Below are 16,631 nucleotides of genomic sequence, written 5' to 3' on the forward strand. Positions count from 1 at the left end.
AAATATTTCAGGGTTCCCAGGTCTGATTGTTTTTCCCCAGAGAAGTTTGCACTAAAGCATTCCAGCCAGTATGCAAAACAAGAAGGGCTAGAAAGAGAAACTGGGGCACAAAAAAATTAAAATAGTTTTCCAGTGTCTCATTGGATGGAGTTGCCTGCTCTGTCTACATTGCACAAGTTAGCATGTTAGAAATTTAATTTTAATCACTATCTCTTTTCAGAAAGTCTTTCCCTCGTTGTCGAAGAATTAACAGGATGCTTTCCAACGAGTCAGCACCTCCTCCTGCATTCATTCGCTCCAATTCACAGGCCTCCATGGACAGCACTTCCATGGAGGACTTTTGGTGTGAAGTGGAGAGCATCAAGGAGAGCAGAGAAGATGGATCTGAAGGAGCAACACTCCTGGAGTTCAAACCTGCTGACGGTGAGCACAAGAACACCACTTCTTCCTCACACCTTGGCTTTGCCTCCTCTCTAGAGAGTCATGCCCTGATCTCCTTCCTCATGTCATTCAGTATGAGCAAAAGTATTGGGCTGGGCCTATGATCATTGTAGGTCTACTTCAGAACATCACAATCAATCACTGGAAAGAAACAGTAAGTCCCTCTGGTTTATACACTGATAATTAACTTCTGAAGTAAGTTTTTATGCACTGATTTTATTTGTGCTTCAGGAGCACAGATCTAGCATAATTCAGAAAAGAGAGACACTCAATGAAAACTAAATCTCCAGTATTAAATAGACTAAACCAAAACATTTAAAATAACACAAAGTTCATTTATTATTCTGGAATTTTTAATTTTCTGGCTTTTGATAGGGTATAATCCAGAAGTTAGAGTCGTGAAGCAGTTTTTGGTTAGATATCATTTAGTGCTATCAGGGATTTGATAACTGCCTGTTTCTCTAAGATTGCCCAATTTAGATATAATTCAAGGACAGCTTAGAGATAAGTCTGAATATATGGATGCCTACCTCATTCAGACCCTCCATTGACCATATTCATTCATCCCTTATACAACATATCCTGAAGGTATTGCCACCTCACTCTGTTACCTTAACATTTTTGCCTCTCTTGTTTTGTACTGTATTTGTAAAAACATGTAATATTCTGCAATGCTTGTTGCAATGCAGCTTTGTCTTAGAGGATTTGATAACATCTAGAACAGCAGTTCTCATTTTTTTCCAGTTATGGCCCCACTTAAAAATGCATTACATTGCGCAACACAAAATACCAGGTGTTACTATAGGATGAAACTAAATTTCTTCTGAGGTCATGATCCACTGATAACTGCTGCAACTGTTTTGTAGCTCACGGCCACTAGTCTGGTAACTACTGATCTAGGGATAGATTTTGTTACAATCGTGTGTTCTTTCCGTACAATTATTAACGTGAGTGAGGATATATTTGTTTTTACCTTGACGTGCAATGGGATGTCATTAATTCTGCTACCAGGAAGAATGGTGAAAAATACTACTTTATTAAGCAACCAGATATGTAATCCATCATGGTAAATAACCCACACAGAAGTATCTATCTCCAACCATGTACTGTTTCCATGGGAAAACCCCCCCACTCACTAATTTCCAGTAGGGCTGTCCTGGAAGCACCTCCGTTCATCAGAAGTCTTGGTCTGCTATGACAGTTATGGTCAGGCAGCTTAAATCCAAATTGCACTCTTCTGTTACTTATTGGGAAAATTCTGATCATACTCTTTAGCTTGGAGACCCCAGAAAGAGACTGTGAACCTCTTGGCTCTCCGTCATGCAATTGTAAGCATGAACTGGCAGATGTCCATGACTTGTCTGTGTGGCCGGGGGAATGTCACAAATCTGTGAGTTACCAAGGTGGGTAAGTTAGTAGGACAAGGTAATATAGGACCTCATTTTCTGGAAACCTTTCCATCAGTTTCATCACTGTTGAACTAAAACTTCACAACAGTCCAAACTATGAGGCAGTCCCATGTTACCCTTTGTATGATTATTCCTCATTACATTTCATTGATTTTTTTTCTCCTCTGTCCCGAATTAAAAATGAGATTGCCAGGCAAAATGCAATACATCTCCACACTTCATTTACCTTCATAATGTTGTTTTAAACATATATGTACATTGTGTACACCCACACACAGCCAGGCAGAGTTTGTCCTAGTTATTAACATCAGGAATATATTCAGTCTGAGATTATAAATTTTGGAAATAATAGGGAGTTCTATTAAGGTTCTAATAGGATAATACTCCTTGCCAAGGATCAAAACACTGAAAATCAATGTAGTAACCCTCAGGACAAAATAAAAACAACTGTTTATTGCCCTTTTGAGATGTCATTGAGAGGAAGAGATGCAGTATCTTTAAGAAGGAGGCCAAAGGATGATAGCAGCTAGGCACCACTAATACTGTCAAAATTTCAATGTAGTTTGTCAGACAACATGTGCAAGGGGCAGATGACAGCACACTTATTCTAGTGGTATGAGTAAATATGGTCAAAAAAGAACAGCAGGACACAACAAGTGACACAAGGAATGAAAATGTAGGTGAGGAGGAAGTCAGAGGTATTTAAGATGTCTGTGATGTGTAGAACTGCTTTACAACTTGATGTTACAAGGCTGGGATGCTGTGAGTTATTTAAGGTTATATCTGTGAGTTATTTCAGATTATGCCTGAAGTTCAAAGCAAGGTACACCTCTTTCCTAGTAATCTCTATGAGAAAAAGAGAATTACCCTCTTGATTACATTTGTGTTCTGGTGGAACAGGATCAACCACAGTATGAAGACCCTGCCATATGAACAGCTAATACTACAAAAATAATGTTTTGTAAAAAACATTGGGTGGTTTTAACCTTTATTTAAAACCTGTGTGTCTGAGGATATTTTTAATGCATAAATTTATTCTCATTAATAGTTTTACTTCTCTGATTGCTGTTGCTATTTCTTAGTCTATTATTTGAGTGGTTGGAACAGAAAAAGGGCTAAAACCAGAGAAAACCAGCCACAGGGTGACTGGTAAGCAGGCAGAATTTCATGTCTGCCTTACTGCTTTTCATAGCAGCGTGAAAACTAAGCTTGATTGAAAACTCAATTCTTAGAATCATAGAATCATAGAATCAGCCAGGCTGGAAGAGACCTCAAAGATCATCGCATCCAACCCTACCATTGTTACAAGACCATGGCACTAAGTGCCACATCTAGTCTCGTCTTGAAAACCTTCAGGGATGGTGAATCCACCACCTCCCTGGGCAGCACATTCCAATGCCTGATTACTCTCTCCATAAAAAAATCTCTTCCTAATATCCAACCTAAACCTCCCTGTGGAAGAACTTGAGTCTGTGCCCTCTTGTCCTACTGCTAGTTGCCTGGGAGAAGAGACCAAGCCCCACCTGACTACAACCTCCTTTCAGGGAGTTGTAAAGGGTGATAAGGTCCCCCCTGAGCCTCCTCTTCTCCAGGCTAAACAATCCCAGCTCCCTCAGCCTCTCCTCATAGCACTTGTGCTCGAGTCCCTTCACCAGCCTCACTGCTCTTCTCTGGACCTGCTCCAGCACCTCAATATCCTTCCTGAACTGAGGGGCCCAGAACTGCACACAGTACTCAAGTTGTGGCCTCACCAGCGCTGAATACAAGGGCAGAATTACCTCCCTGGTCCTGTGTGAGGGTGAGGATGGCAGAAGAACCACTGGTTCAAAGCTGACAATGAAGTGAAAGGAACAGTCTGTTATCCTGTCTGTGGGTACAAAAAGGATAAGAGTGGAGACAAGCTGTTTCTTGGAATACAGTGCTAGTCGCACCCCTGGAAAACACAGAGCAGAGGTTTTAGAAACAGCTATTTTTGTAGGACTTTGTAAAGAGGCAGGGCAGCTAACAATGAAGTCAGTGATGGCACATGCATAAGATGCTTTCACTTGTCCCTACAGCCTAGTCCTGTATTTTTCTCTTTTGTATATGTAACTGCCAAAGTGCAGCAAACTGGTACCCATCAATCAGCCTGCATTCTGATGTCAAGAAGAGGCAATAAAAGGAGAGTGGAAATACCAACCTGCCATTAAGGCCAGCACTGGGACAAGAACAATAAGTACATTGACTAGTTGTTTTATAGAACATGCTGCAAATTAATATACATCCTGTTTGACATGTTTATTTGTAGTACCTCTTCTTCAGTCAGAGCTGGAATGAAATTATTGTCCTGTCTCAAGCAGCATACTGTTGAGCTAGGGCTGCTCACAGAACTGAAATGAAGGACCTCAAAATCTCCTATGTGAAGACAGATTTTTAAAGACTATGATTATTTACTTTAAAAAGCAGACAAATAGAAAAGCAATGACAGCAAATTTAAAATTGCAAAATGATTCAGAGAAGGTAGATTGGGAGCTTCTCCCTGTCCAATAATGACAGGACATATTCATTTAATGTAACATGTAGCAAGCTGAAAACCTGTATTGACTTTGCATGGACTGGTTTTGGTAGTGGGGGGACTGCATGTGTAGAGAAGCTTCCCCCATGTCCAATAGAGCCAGACTAGAAAACAGTTTTTCACAAGGTGCATAATCACACTATGAAACCAGCTGCAGTGTTGAACCAGTTGAGAAACAGGCATCGAACAGGATTCAAGAAGCTATTAGCCACTAATGAAGATACCAAGAAATGCTGGGGTATACAGTGGTAGCAACTCTTTAATTACTAGAAATTAGGATGATACTTAGCAGGCAAGTATGTCTATTTATGCATCTTTCACCCCTACCTGACCTCTTTGATGCCTATCCCTTCCTGACCCTTGCTCTTAAGTGTGTGTCTCCAGTTCTTAATCATCTTGATCAAAACAAGCTATTGGACTAGCTGGACATCACCCTTCTCTCAGTGTGGCATCTTCACTAGGTATCTGACTACCAGCTGACCCTTGGGCATCTCAGATTGCATCCTTAGTGTGCAAATATATAAATCTGTTGTATACATGCCTTCAGTATTTTTATTTCATTTGGAATAGCAATTTAATTTCCATCAGCCAAATCACTTTATCCAGTACGGTGTGCTAGAGATTGTAAGTGTGACCTAAATGGTAACTGAGAGGATTTAGGGACCTTGCTGTGTCAGGCTAGTTACTCTACTTCTTTCCACACACATGTATGCTGATGCACAGGTTAGAAACTCCTCTTCTGTTCTTCCCATACGCCTCTCCTGTGCAGGCATTGCCAAACTGAAATTTGACAGTAGGATGACAAAACTAACTTCCTTACGCTTGTGGCTTAAGAAAGGTTGAAATTGGAGTCTTCTCAAGGTAAAGGCTGTGGCAACACTCTATTATGCCAAGTCCTTTCCTTCAGCCCCCTTTTCCTCCCTTGCCAGCCTGGTAACATGCTCTTTTCCTCCACAGAAGGGGAGCTGGAGGCAGAATGGCTGCAAGATGTAGGTTTATCTACGTTGATCTCAGGAGCTGAAGAGGAGGACGGCCAAGCCCTGCTGTCCACTCTGACCAGAACTCAAGCTGCTGCTGTACAGAAGAGGTACAACACCTACACTCAGACACTGAGGAAGAAGAACAAACACACAGTCCGGGATGTGCGAGACATCTTTGGCACCAATGACTCTTCTGTAAGTATCTTAGTGAATGCCTCTGATCTTAATTTTTATGCGATTTGCAAGTAGCTCCCAAAGTTTCTGCCAGACAGGAACCCTTTTCTATTGACAATGTACAGACAGCCAGTAGCAGTTTCTGACCCCAAGTCCAGACTTTTAATGTCATATTTACTACATTTTGAGAAGAAAGGAAGAAACCAAATACAAAAGATGGTGCACAGTTTTGCAGCTAACCTGTAACATAATGTTGTGTCTGTTGCTGGCTTTCCTCTTGCAATCTCCTATCAAGACTAACATTTAGTCCTTTATTTTTTTGAAATTGGTGAGTTACTCTTGGCAGCTATTCAATTCTTGCTGGCTTCTGGGGACACTTGCTATTTACTCAGCAGTCCCAGTGGTGAAGTAAAACTTCTCTAATGAAGCAACTGGGGCTCAAATCTGCATAAGCAATTAAACACCTGCCAGCATGATTGTAACTGGTACACTAGCAGTTACATTTCACTTACGTAGTAAATGAAAATCTATTAACTGTTCATTTGCTTCATGGCTTCAGAAATGAGCACTACATCTGGTGGTTTCATCCATTTTTCCCTGAGGGTAGCTCTAAACACACTAATTCTTATCACTACATGTTTTGATTTTGGTGAATATAGTCAACTGTGTGAGTTTAGTCCAATGCTCAAAGCAATATGCATGATTTTACATTTATCACTCATGATATCTTAAATGGAAGTCACCAATAAGCTCACAAGATCACCTTTGAAATTAATATGAAAGTTTTTGCCATTACAAAACTCTAAGAAACTCATTTTCATTATGATATTGCTTTGTCCTTTTCTGTTTTTTCTATTTTCTCCTTAAGGCTTGGCATCCTGGATTAATTTAAAACAAAAAATTGCAACACGAAATTGTAGCTGCATAGCTATATTAAAATTGCAAAGATATATTGGCCAGAGAGTTAACTTATTTGTCTCCAAATTAAGTATCTGGGTTCTTTTGAACCTCTCACACATATCGCAGAAATACATCCAGAAGCATCCAGTAGCTTCCTGTGGGCAGTGTTTCTTGCATGAAAAATCACCAGGCATGTTTGCATGAACATTATAAAGTTGATGGTACTTTTAATTAGGTGAGCACATTTCTCCTGATTGAAGTATCTGCAGACCTTAATGTGTTTAAATTTATTTTTAAGAGCTGAAGTTTCCTAATAAATTTCAGTCAGCCAAATAAATGTTTTACCTGTTCTCTCAGATGGGCATATTATTGATCTATTTTTGACCTGCTTACTTTTCACCTGTTTCTCACTTGCCAAAGGAATTGGGACCTTCAGAGCCCTCGCCCTTCAAGTCACTCTTACCTCCTCTGACGTTCATCTCATTTACTAGTTCTGTAGTTTTAAAGTCTGCAAGATAAGGTCAAATAAGTAATTAAGTCTTCTGATTATTCTTCCCACAAAAGTACGCACTCTGCACGTGCTTATCTAAATGTTAAACACAAATGCACAAACACAACTGCAGCGCACACCATCACCTCCCTCCAATGGACTGTGAAACAGATTGTATTTCTAAGAGCCAGCAAGGTTCCCAACACCTTTTGGCATTATCACTGACCACTGCTCCTGTCTTTGCTGCTTATTATGGGATTTAGAGACTCTGTCCTAATTCTTAGCTCTTCAGGGATAAACACAATTCAGAAGGACTTGTGCCTCAAACTAAGGGTTTCCCAAGCAGTCCTTTGTAAGGGGAGTATCAGCTGAAGCAGTCCCTTGTGCTCTGCCGTCCCTTTGGGCATAGCACTACAGCTCTTGGGGAATCTTTGTGATGAATAAGTTTGGGAAAGTGATCCACAGCCAAGGATTTGCCCAGGGAGGAGCAAATTTTTCAGCACAGCTGCTGAACATAGGCTGGTAAAGAGACTGCTTGAAGTCATACACAAAAGTTTTGCTTTCCCATCCTGCCTTTTAGCTGGGAAGGGAAGAAGTAAATGCACTGCAAATAGCAAAACAGCTCTAATTGTTTCACATAACTCTATAATCCTCCCCATTAGGAGGATGGATTTACACCTTCTTCCCAAGAACCTAAGAAATGTAAGAGGCTAGAGGGATGGGTCACAGGATGGATTACTCTCTTCTGTGGCTAATGATGAGAGAAAAGGTGATTAGCTCAGTAGGGTCACCTGAGACAAGATTTAGGGGACCACTAAAGAAACATAAATAGTTGTTATCTGGAGTGGGGAAGAAAAAGAGAGATTTACCCTAGCTTTTTCTCTCTGTTCTGAAACAAAATGCCTGCTAGGTGTTTTGCTTCTACTGCCTGGTGGTCAGCCTCTGCATGGGTCAACACAGAACAGAGGGTGCTTTTCTATCATCCTGCCTTGAGGTGCATCCCCTCAGTGCAGGAGTGTTCCCTCAACAAACAAAGTGGACAAAAATAAAAAGAAATTCAGCAATAACACCTCTTTTTGTTGGTTGGTTTTCTTTGGCCTTTTTTTTCCCCCCTGTTGCCTCCCTTGGAAAGGTACCATGATCCCTGGCAGCAAAATGCAGTCACTGTGGTACATCACCCTTCCAAGAGCCACACCTTGGTAAAGCAGCCTGTCCCAGCTAAGGTGTCCTCTGCTCTGCATCAGACAGGTCTAACAGCCAGCAGGCTCAGCTGACAGCCACACTACTGAGTTTTAAATTGGATGCTTTATTAATCACAGTGGCCTGATTTTCCTTACCGCTGGTACCCTGCTGTGTCCGTCACAAGCTATCAGCTCTGCTAGTGTTCAAAGCCTAGAAAAATCAATAGCATAGTACAAATGGGGGACATACACACATTGATTTTCTTATTGGAGGGAGGAAATGAAGCATTGTGCTCATTAACAGCCCAACCCTGTACGTTCTGATCTAACACTCCTCAAGAGTTTTTAGAAGCATTTTACTTGAGCAATACATGAGAAAATCATGTCCTAATTAAAAAAGAATCACTAACTAACCAGAGCTATTTTCATGAAAACGCATTTGTGATGACAGTGCTTGGAAATATGAACATATTCAAAATATGGGCAAATTGTATGCTGACCAGAGTTCTAAGGTTACTGCTGCTTTGCCTTTATTTCCCTTAGCTGAAGGGTTGGCAATAGAATTTGGTCACTTCTGTGCTACAATGAGGGTAGTGACTAAAGAACTGTCTACCTCATCTCCATCTTCTCCTTGCTCTTCTGATTTCCTCTTCCCACTGGAAATTCCTGTGTACATTGTGGCAGTAAACAGTGGGCTCATTTTTAGCATGTCTAATGAATCACTTTCAGTCAGAAATCAGGATATGACAAGTCTTGCCTCCATTGGAGCCCCAGCTAAATGTCTCAATTTAGTCAAGGAGACAGTTTGACTCTTGGCCTTCCACATTCATTAAGACAAAAGCTCCCAAAGTTTTTTTAAAACTTCATTTATACTGAAGAAATAATCTGGATCTTTAAAATTCATGCATTAAAAAGGTTTTATTACCAGTCTTCCCTTCCTTTTTATCATATTATCCTAAGATTTAAAAATTGAAATAAAGAGTGGAAAGGAAAAAATTTTCTCAAGAGACATAGATTTGGCTTCTTTATATGCTCTCACTGTGGAGTTTGGGAAATGAGACTATGACATTTTCAGCTACCCCTGATATTGTGCATGGTTCATGTTATTCAATTGCCACAAGCTAGAGCAGCTTGCAGGCTGTTACAAGCCCTGCTGGGTGCAAGGCAGAGGTGTGCTGTCCACTGCCCTCTGCCAGCTCTGCACTGCTTAACAGAACCAGACTACTGCAACTGCTTCACTATTCATTTCACTCATATTACAAGGCTGGAAGTATTTTTTTCCTTAATAAACTTGACTCACTGTAAATCTATTCTGAACACTGTTCACAGGGTCAGGCATTTAGAGCAGTGAAAGTAGATGAGCCAGTTGCTAATGTTTACCATTAATTTCTCCATCTGGATCTTAAGCAGAAGCATAATTACTGTTATGGTTGATTTTCCCAAATTGCTGAGGCAAGTTTAGCTATCCCCTTCACTTTCACACTCCTACCTGAAATCTATAGTGCTTTTTTTGTGTCCTAAAGCCTTTTGTGTAAATATTGTAGGATTTTATCATAAAAGCATCCTACAGTTCTCCTTTTTTAAAAATCAATGGTCCTTACAGTGTTCTAGCAAAGGAAGTCCATGTGACTCAAATCCTGCTTGCTATCAAGTGTGCAGGCCATTGAATGGACTCACTCAGGAGAGATTTTATTCATGTTACATTTGACTTTGTTACCCGAATAGCTCAGAGGATAAGATTGAATAAAACAACTGCAACATTATTTCAGGCTTCCAATTGGAAAAGCTGTCTGTCTTTGAAGTATCTGGCATTTGTTAGCAGTCTGAATGTAGCTCATTGGCTACAAATAGGGAAGACAGAATTTCTGCACTGAGGCATTGCTGCTTCTTGATAAACAGACAATTTAGCAATTAAAGAACAATTTGAAGAGTGGGTATTGATAGCTCCTGTGGGTCCTCAGCTGCAAGTTCATCTGGAAAGCTGGGGCTGTTCCATCAGGCTCAGGGCAGGTGAGGCAGCAGGTTTGACAAAGCAGGGGCTCCCACAAGGATGCAAAGGGTAACAGAAAAAAATACAAGACAGGTTTGGAACATCATAGTTATTTTCACTGAGTAACCTTCAGAGCATTTTTTTGATTCCTGACCTTATTGGTTTTTTTACCCAAGAGCATGTATATGAACTGCTACTGCCCCATATACACACAAACACTCAGATTTGTCTTTATGAGTCACAAAATTGCTGAGAACAAGGCCAAAACTCTGCTGCCAAGAAGAGGTGACACGGCTTGAACGTTACCCCCGGGCTACCAAGCTGCTTCTCTGCAGTGCAGAATGATTTCTGGAGTGGAAAGAAATTAATTTGACTGTAGAAAATGTCTTTGTTCCCTCAAACTGTTTTTTGCAGTTCATTTATAAAGTGCAAGTATATAACCTGTGGGAGGACATCTGCCCACTAATAACTTGCTAGTGCCCACATTGCAAGAGGCAGCAAACAGCCTGATTTCTGACAGGTGCTTGGAAACAGCAAATATTCAACATGTGTCAGAGAGTCTTCAAAAAGATTTGTGGCCAAAATGATTGAAAGCAGGATGAATTACAATTTAACAAGGACCTTTCACTTAGTATAATTCTGTACAGCAATTTACTTAGCTAATTTCAGTCATTACATAGGACAGGACTCATTAGGTACAGCAAGCTGTAATATTACTGACCTCAACGTGATCCAAATCTGTGCAGTCTGGGGAAGATTAATTCTCAGGCTTGGCTATGAAAAATGTACTCTGGAGAATCACAACAGGTTGTTTAATCTTGTCAAAAGAGTGTAAGCTGAGAATGATAGAGTGTTGCTTGAACTGTAGCAGTTTCTGTCCATACGCGTTTACCTTCACCGCAGTCTGATTATTTTTCCTTGCCTATCAGCCCACATTTGAGACAGTTCCAGTGACACCAGTTCCTTCTAACGGTATCCAGCATCCTGGGCAGAAGGCAGTTTGGAAATCAGTTAGCTGTGAGTATGACAATATGTAACTAGTGTTTGCTTCCTCCTAGGAAAATGATAGACAGACTCTTTTGTGGTTCAGAGGTTATTCTCCTCTTTCATGTTGGGACATACATTTCCTTAAAATCGTTGTCAGCTTATTGTCATGCAGGAAACAAAGTTTCACATCAAAGGCTGGTGTTGTACAGACACAGACTGCTGCCCTTGAGGCATCTGCATCTAAAAAATATTGGTCATTGCAAGTCTGGGATGTAAAAATAATCTCTAAACAGTGTGGTGCAGAATTTGTCCAAACTGTGTTGCTGGTGTATTTTCTTGCTGCAAATCATAACAAGAAAGATGCCTATTTCCTCCATATTTCTTCTCCAGTACTGCAGAAATGGAAGTATTAGAGATTGATCATTTTCCTGGTTCTGCCCTGTTATTCTGATCTACTAATCCCTTAAATGCTTTGCCTTGACAGTGAATGGCATTGCTAATGAAAATAATGGTTCTATTCTATTCATTGTCTCGATAACTGTCAGCAGCCTTCCACAAGAATGTCCATCTTTTATATTGAAAGCTCTTCCTATCACCATTGTTCAGGGCTTAACTAAAGGGATGTTAATACCCAAGTTTCTAAACTAGTCCCTTGGATGTTTACCTCTGGATATAGTGCCACAGTGTTTTCTTTGGTGGCAAAAGCTTCTCTGCTGATACTTCTGGTGAACCTGGTGTGCTGTAAGGTGAGGTGGCAGGAAAGGTAGCCTGCCTGGCTGAACAGGGAAACTTTGCAGGAAATTATGAAAAAAAAGAGAGTTTACCAACTCTGGAAAAAAGGGCAGGCTACTCAAGAAGAGTCCAGGAATATAGTGAAATCAATGATTTTGCTCTGCAAGCAGTTGTACTAGAATAGATGGGGATCCAAATGCCCAGGAGTACCACGGACAGTCTGTGGCCCCAGGTCCAAGGGTGGAAAGACAGACAAGAGAAGATCTAAAGTGGCTTGTCCGTGAGATAACATGTAAAGCCACAGTTCAGACCCCAGATACCACTCAATAAAACACTTAGCTTTTTCATGTCAACTTGCAAAACAAAAGATATTGAAAAAAATATAAAAGTCCCTGTATCTGTAACTGTAATGAGAAAGAAAAAAGTGGGGCACGCACAGGTTTATAAAACATTCAAAGTTTTTAAATTCATTTTCTGCTTTCCATGGCTTTTGAATACTCTTGGCTCGTGTTAGTAAATTCTTCTCTGCACTCCTGGGGCCTAAAATTTTATTTAACTTTCAATTAAATTTATGATTCTGTTCCAACTGGATGAGTTTAGGAGCTGGACCTTAAGGGAAAACTAAAAATTGACCTGAGATATGAGAGATCTGTCATGGAAGTTGGCAACAATTGAACTCATGTATATTATCACACTTTGGACTCAAAGACAAAAGGGTATTTCTGTACTTGATTGTACTGATTTAAAAAATTTTCCTCTAGCATCCACTAATTTCAGGATGTGACTGAATTTTAGAGTAGAGCAATAAGTCATTTCACAATATCTACCAGAAATACCAGTAGATACAGTGCTCGTCAAAATGAAATATTGTACATTGTGTCCTGTTTTGGTGCTATGCACCTAAACTAGCAACTTGAGAAATGTATGTATGTGACCACATAAAATACATGCACAATGTCTTATGATTGTAAATAAGTCATCAGTAACCCGAGAAACTGTGTCAACAGCATTTTTCTGTCAAGACCTTTTATTTTTAATTGTTCATTAGACAAGTGCCACCAGTTTGTTGGCCTGGGTAGACAAGAACAGAGTACAAAAACTTGGTAATTCCTGATAAACAGGAAGTTCCAGCTTGACTGTCTTTCTCACTAAAAGCAACAAGTTAAATAATCTGAAATGAAAATAGGAATTTTATTTCTAAGGGGTTATTTCCTCCAGACAAAACAGGAACATGCTGTGGTTTGCACTGAAATTCCTCTTTGAAGCACTTCCTTTATTGCTTTCTCAAGATTTTTGTCATCTCAGTTCAATTTTTTAATGTCTCTGTACAAAATGCAAGCACATATTCAGGATTCATATATATATTTCCCTTATTTTCAGCTAATAGCTGTCTAGACTGCGGACTAGATAAAGGCAGCCCATCCATAACAGAAGAGCTATCCTATGAGGTCTCTTTCTCAGAATCCATCACAGTCCTTCCAAAAACCCAAGAGTGGCCAAAAAGTCAGAGGTTCAAAAAGGAAGACTCAGCTTTGCCTGTAAGTTTGTTCTCAGCATATTTCCTTGATTGTTTTCTTTAACACAGCAATTTCCTGCTTCATATCCCTACATTGGAGTCTGTTAAGATACACGATCTGTGCTTTGAAATGTGTGCTTTGTAGAGACTGCCCACTGTGCCTGCCTACCTCCTGTCATTGATTCCCAGAGAGTCACCCAAGTTAATATGGATATCCAAGCCAAGTTTTTATTTGTATCCATCATAGATAAATATGCGTAACTCAGTCCACAAATATTCCATCATCCACAATTTTTTCACACAGAAATAAAAACCACTTACTGGCATGAAAACTAACAGTCATTTTCATTACTGGTCTGCTTTCCTATTTGTTCATCCACAGATTATCTGACTTTGTTAACACCTGGATTTAAAATTGCTTTGCAGATGAAGGGTCGAAAGCAAACCTTAGTCCTGCAACAGTACTGGCTGTCTCCAATCAGTATTCAGTGCAATGACGCTATAGGAAATACTACATGAATGGTTAAAGGAAAGTTTACCATATCATCCAACCAGACATACACTGAGCAGTTGTGTCATTATGTGGAGTTATTTCATGAAGTCAAGGAAGTCAGTTTTCTTCTTTCATCAGTCCTCACAACTTCCATAACTAAAAACTGGAGCATTAGTTTAAGTAGTACTTCAGATATCACCTTTTTAGTGACATGTATGAAACAGCTGTAAATTGTTTGGAAGCATTTCCTGACTGTTGTGATGTCTTGAGGTCCTGAACTAATCCAAAATCGTTACAATCCACACAGACATTGAATTATCTGAGAATTATCCATTTGTCCATCTCAGACTCCACCAAGGAAGAAGAAGCTGAGATGCAGAAGTAAGCTTCCATGTTAAAAGATAAGACACCAAGTAGATTACACAACATGTGTGAAATCCCTGTGCTTTATTGTGTCTTCGGTTGTTTGGGTTTTGGGGTTTTTTTTTGTGGTGGGGACAACTTGGTGTCCTGTGGAGAGTAAAGATATCTCTGCATTCATCATGATTTTGGCCTTCAGTACAATAAACACACGCGCGCGCACACACACACACACACACACACACACACACACACACACACACGCTCATACAATTTCCTGTTGACAAAGCAGGAAAACTGGTGACAAAGAGGAAAGAGAAGATGCCACACTGAATATCATGGATCTGTGGATCCTTAATTGATTAGTTTTAGAAAACATCAGTATTGTGCTGGAGTTGAACTACTCTGCTTTCAGGACATCATTTTTGTGTGCTCAGAAGAGTACACAAGAAATATGCCAGGCCATTATAGACAGAGAATTTCTGAATAAAGTCAACAATCATAGCTGTTGACTTTGGCATTTCCCCTTACTTCATCTGCAGCCACTCATGGTATTTGGGTTTTTTCCATAATGATTCAGACTATAAGGGGCCTCAGCAGAAAAATCACCTCTTGCTCTGTTACACTGAGCAACCAGTCACCTACACTCTGAAGGACTGCCCCTCCTTCCCCATGCAGACAGGGCTAGACTGAAGACTGTGCAACATAATACTTTCTCCAGGACAACATAACCAACTTCATGGATGGTGTATACAGAGCTGCACAGACAGATATTATGTATCATAAAATGACATGTTCCCTGCAGCTCCCAGTAGAGCCAACTCAACATCCCTGTCTGCAAAGAGTTATATACAATTTCCCCAATATGGAACCATGATCCGTGTGACTTAGTTGAAGATATTACAGAACTATGAGTCAGTAAGCATTCCAGGCCCATCTGAGTACACTGCATAGTTCCACATAGTCGTGACATCACACAATATCAGACATAATCCTTAGCCAAAATGTTACTAATCTAATCCCAGCCCAGTGTCCTTCAGTGCTGCATATTGTGACTCCACTGCTTGTAAGAAAAGCCACTGGAATATTGTGACACAAGACAGAAGAAAGAGGTCCAGCCCCAAACCATAGTATCACATCACAGTAACCCTAGGAGTCAAACAGCCACTGTGGAAAAGCATTGTAGCACCCTCTGTAAACAGTTTTGGAGTGTCCGGAATATTTTCTTGGCAAACATACCTTTTCTCTTTGCCTTCAGAAAATATATGCATACTATCTATTTTTTTTTTTATTTTCAAGATGATTTATTGCTTTTTGACTACTTTTGGACTTTTTGCATCACTGAATTCAAAATTCATTGATATTCTTCAGTTTTTATATATCTTCAGAGGACTATCCTCCATGCAGCTTTTGTTACATTATTAAGTCCAGCAGGAGGGTAACAGTGCAATTGCTGCATTCTGGGAAGCACATATTCTGGCCTAAAATGACCCAGACAGCATGTAAATTAGTAATTCCATTCCTTGCACTATTTGTCCCCCAATTATTATTAACCCCTATTGAAAAACCATGTGCAATGTGATTTAGGAAGTCCTAAACTACATAATTTCTTTCTTTGGAAATCGGTGTAAGTTTAATTTTTCCATTGTTTGCCTTTTACTTAATCAGTTTGCCTGGCTTCATTTAAAGATGAGTTAAACCTGCTAAGTCCAAATTTGTTTAAGAAAAGGAAGGACTGGGCTGAAATCTCCAGAAGCAAAGCATTAATTAAAGGCTGGGTTTCCACTCAGTTCCCTAAAGGGAGGAGATGATTTGTAATACTGTTTTTTATACCTCTGACTAACAATTACTGGTTTAAATTACAATTAAATTTAAAAAACATACAATATCAAGATTTTTCGAAAGCATGTTTTTTACTATGACTTTGTTATTATGTCTAACAATTATGTCAGAAACTGATGGGTATTTGTTCTTTTTGACATTTGGACAAAAGCGTCTGTCATGACACAACATTCCTGGCTCTGATCCACAACACTGTAGTTTCTAAAATATGTAGACATCTTCATATGCCCCCAAATTACTCAGTGTCATTTGGTTCAAGTCTACTTGAATAAATTATTTCTAAGCTTCTGGGAGTCCTGTTTCTAAGCCTAAATGCTTCTTGATTAATAAAAAATACCAGTAAATTGGCAGGTTGGCCTCAGGACTAAGCAAATTTTATTCTGGAATTTTCCTCAGATCCTTAGTATGACTTCTACTGTAATATTTCATAAAATAACAGCATTATGCAAAGCAGGCATGGATTCATTGCACACACACAATTGATGTACAACCATACCCACGATGAACTGCATCAGCTACTTCAACAGCACTCAAAGATGTTCTGGGGAAGGCAAAAGCAGAGTAAAATGTTACATCCTGCTG

At 39.8% G+C, this 16,631-nt stretch overlaps 1 protein-coding gene across 1 annotated transcript in view; it reads left to right on the forward strand.

Moving 5' to 3' along the window:
* Positions 1-224: 224 nt before the first annotated feature.
* Positions 225-16,631, forward strand: part of LOC103805623 (rho GTPase-activating protein 28-like) — a gene marked incomplete at its 3' end in the record, with an annotated part of 18,485 nt that continues 2,078 nt past the window's right edge. Inside the window, exons 1-4 of the mRNA XM_009078278.1 lie at positions 225-423; positions 5,362-5,579; positions 11,049-11,136; positions 13,219-13,376. Of these exons, the coding sequence (XP_009076526.1) occupies positions 255-423; positions 5,362-5,579; positions 11,049-11,136; positions 13,219-13,376 (633 nt within the window). The remainder of the gene's footprint in view (positions 424-5,361; positions 5,580-11,048; positions 11,137-13,218; positions 13,377-16,631) is intronic.

Source organism: Acanthisitta chloris, unplaced genomic scaffold (genome assembly GCF_000695815.1).
Source record: "Acanthisitta chloris isolate BGI_N310 unplaced genomic scaffold, ASM69581v1 scaffold5197, whole genome shotgun sequence".
Classification (NCBI taxonomy): domain Eukaryota; kingdom Metazoa; phylum Chordata; class Aves; order Passeriformes; family Acanthisittidae; genus Acanthisitta; species Acanthisitta chloris.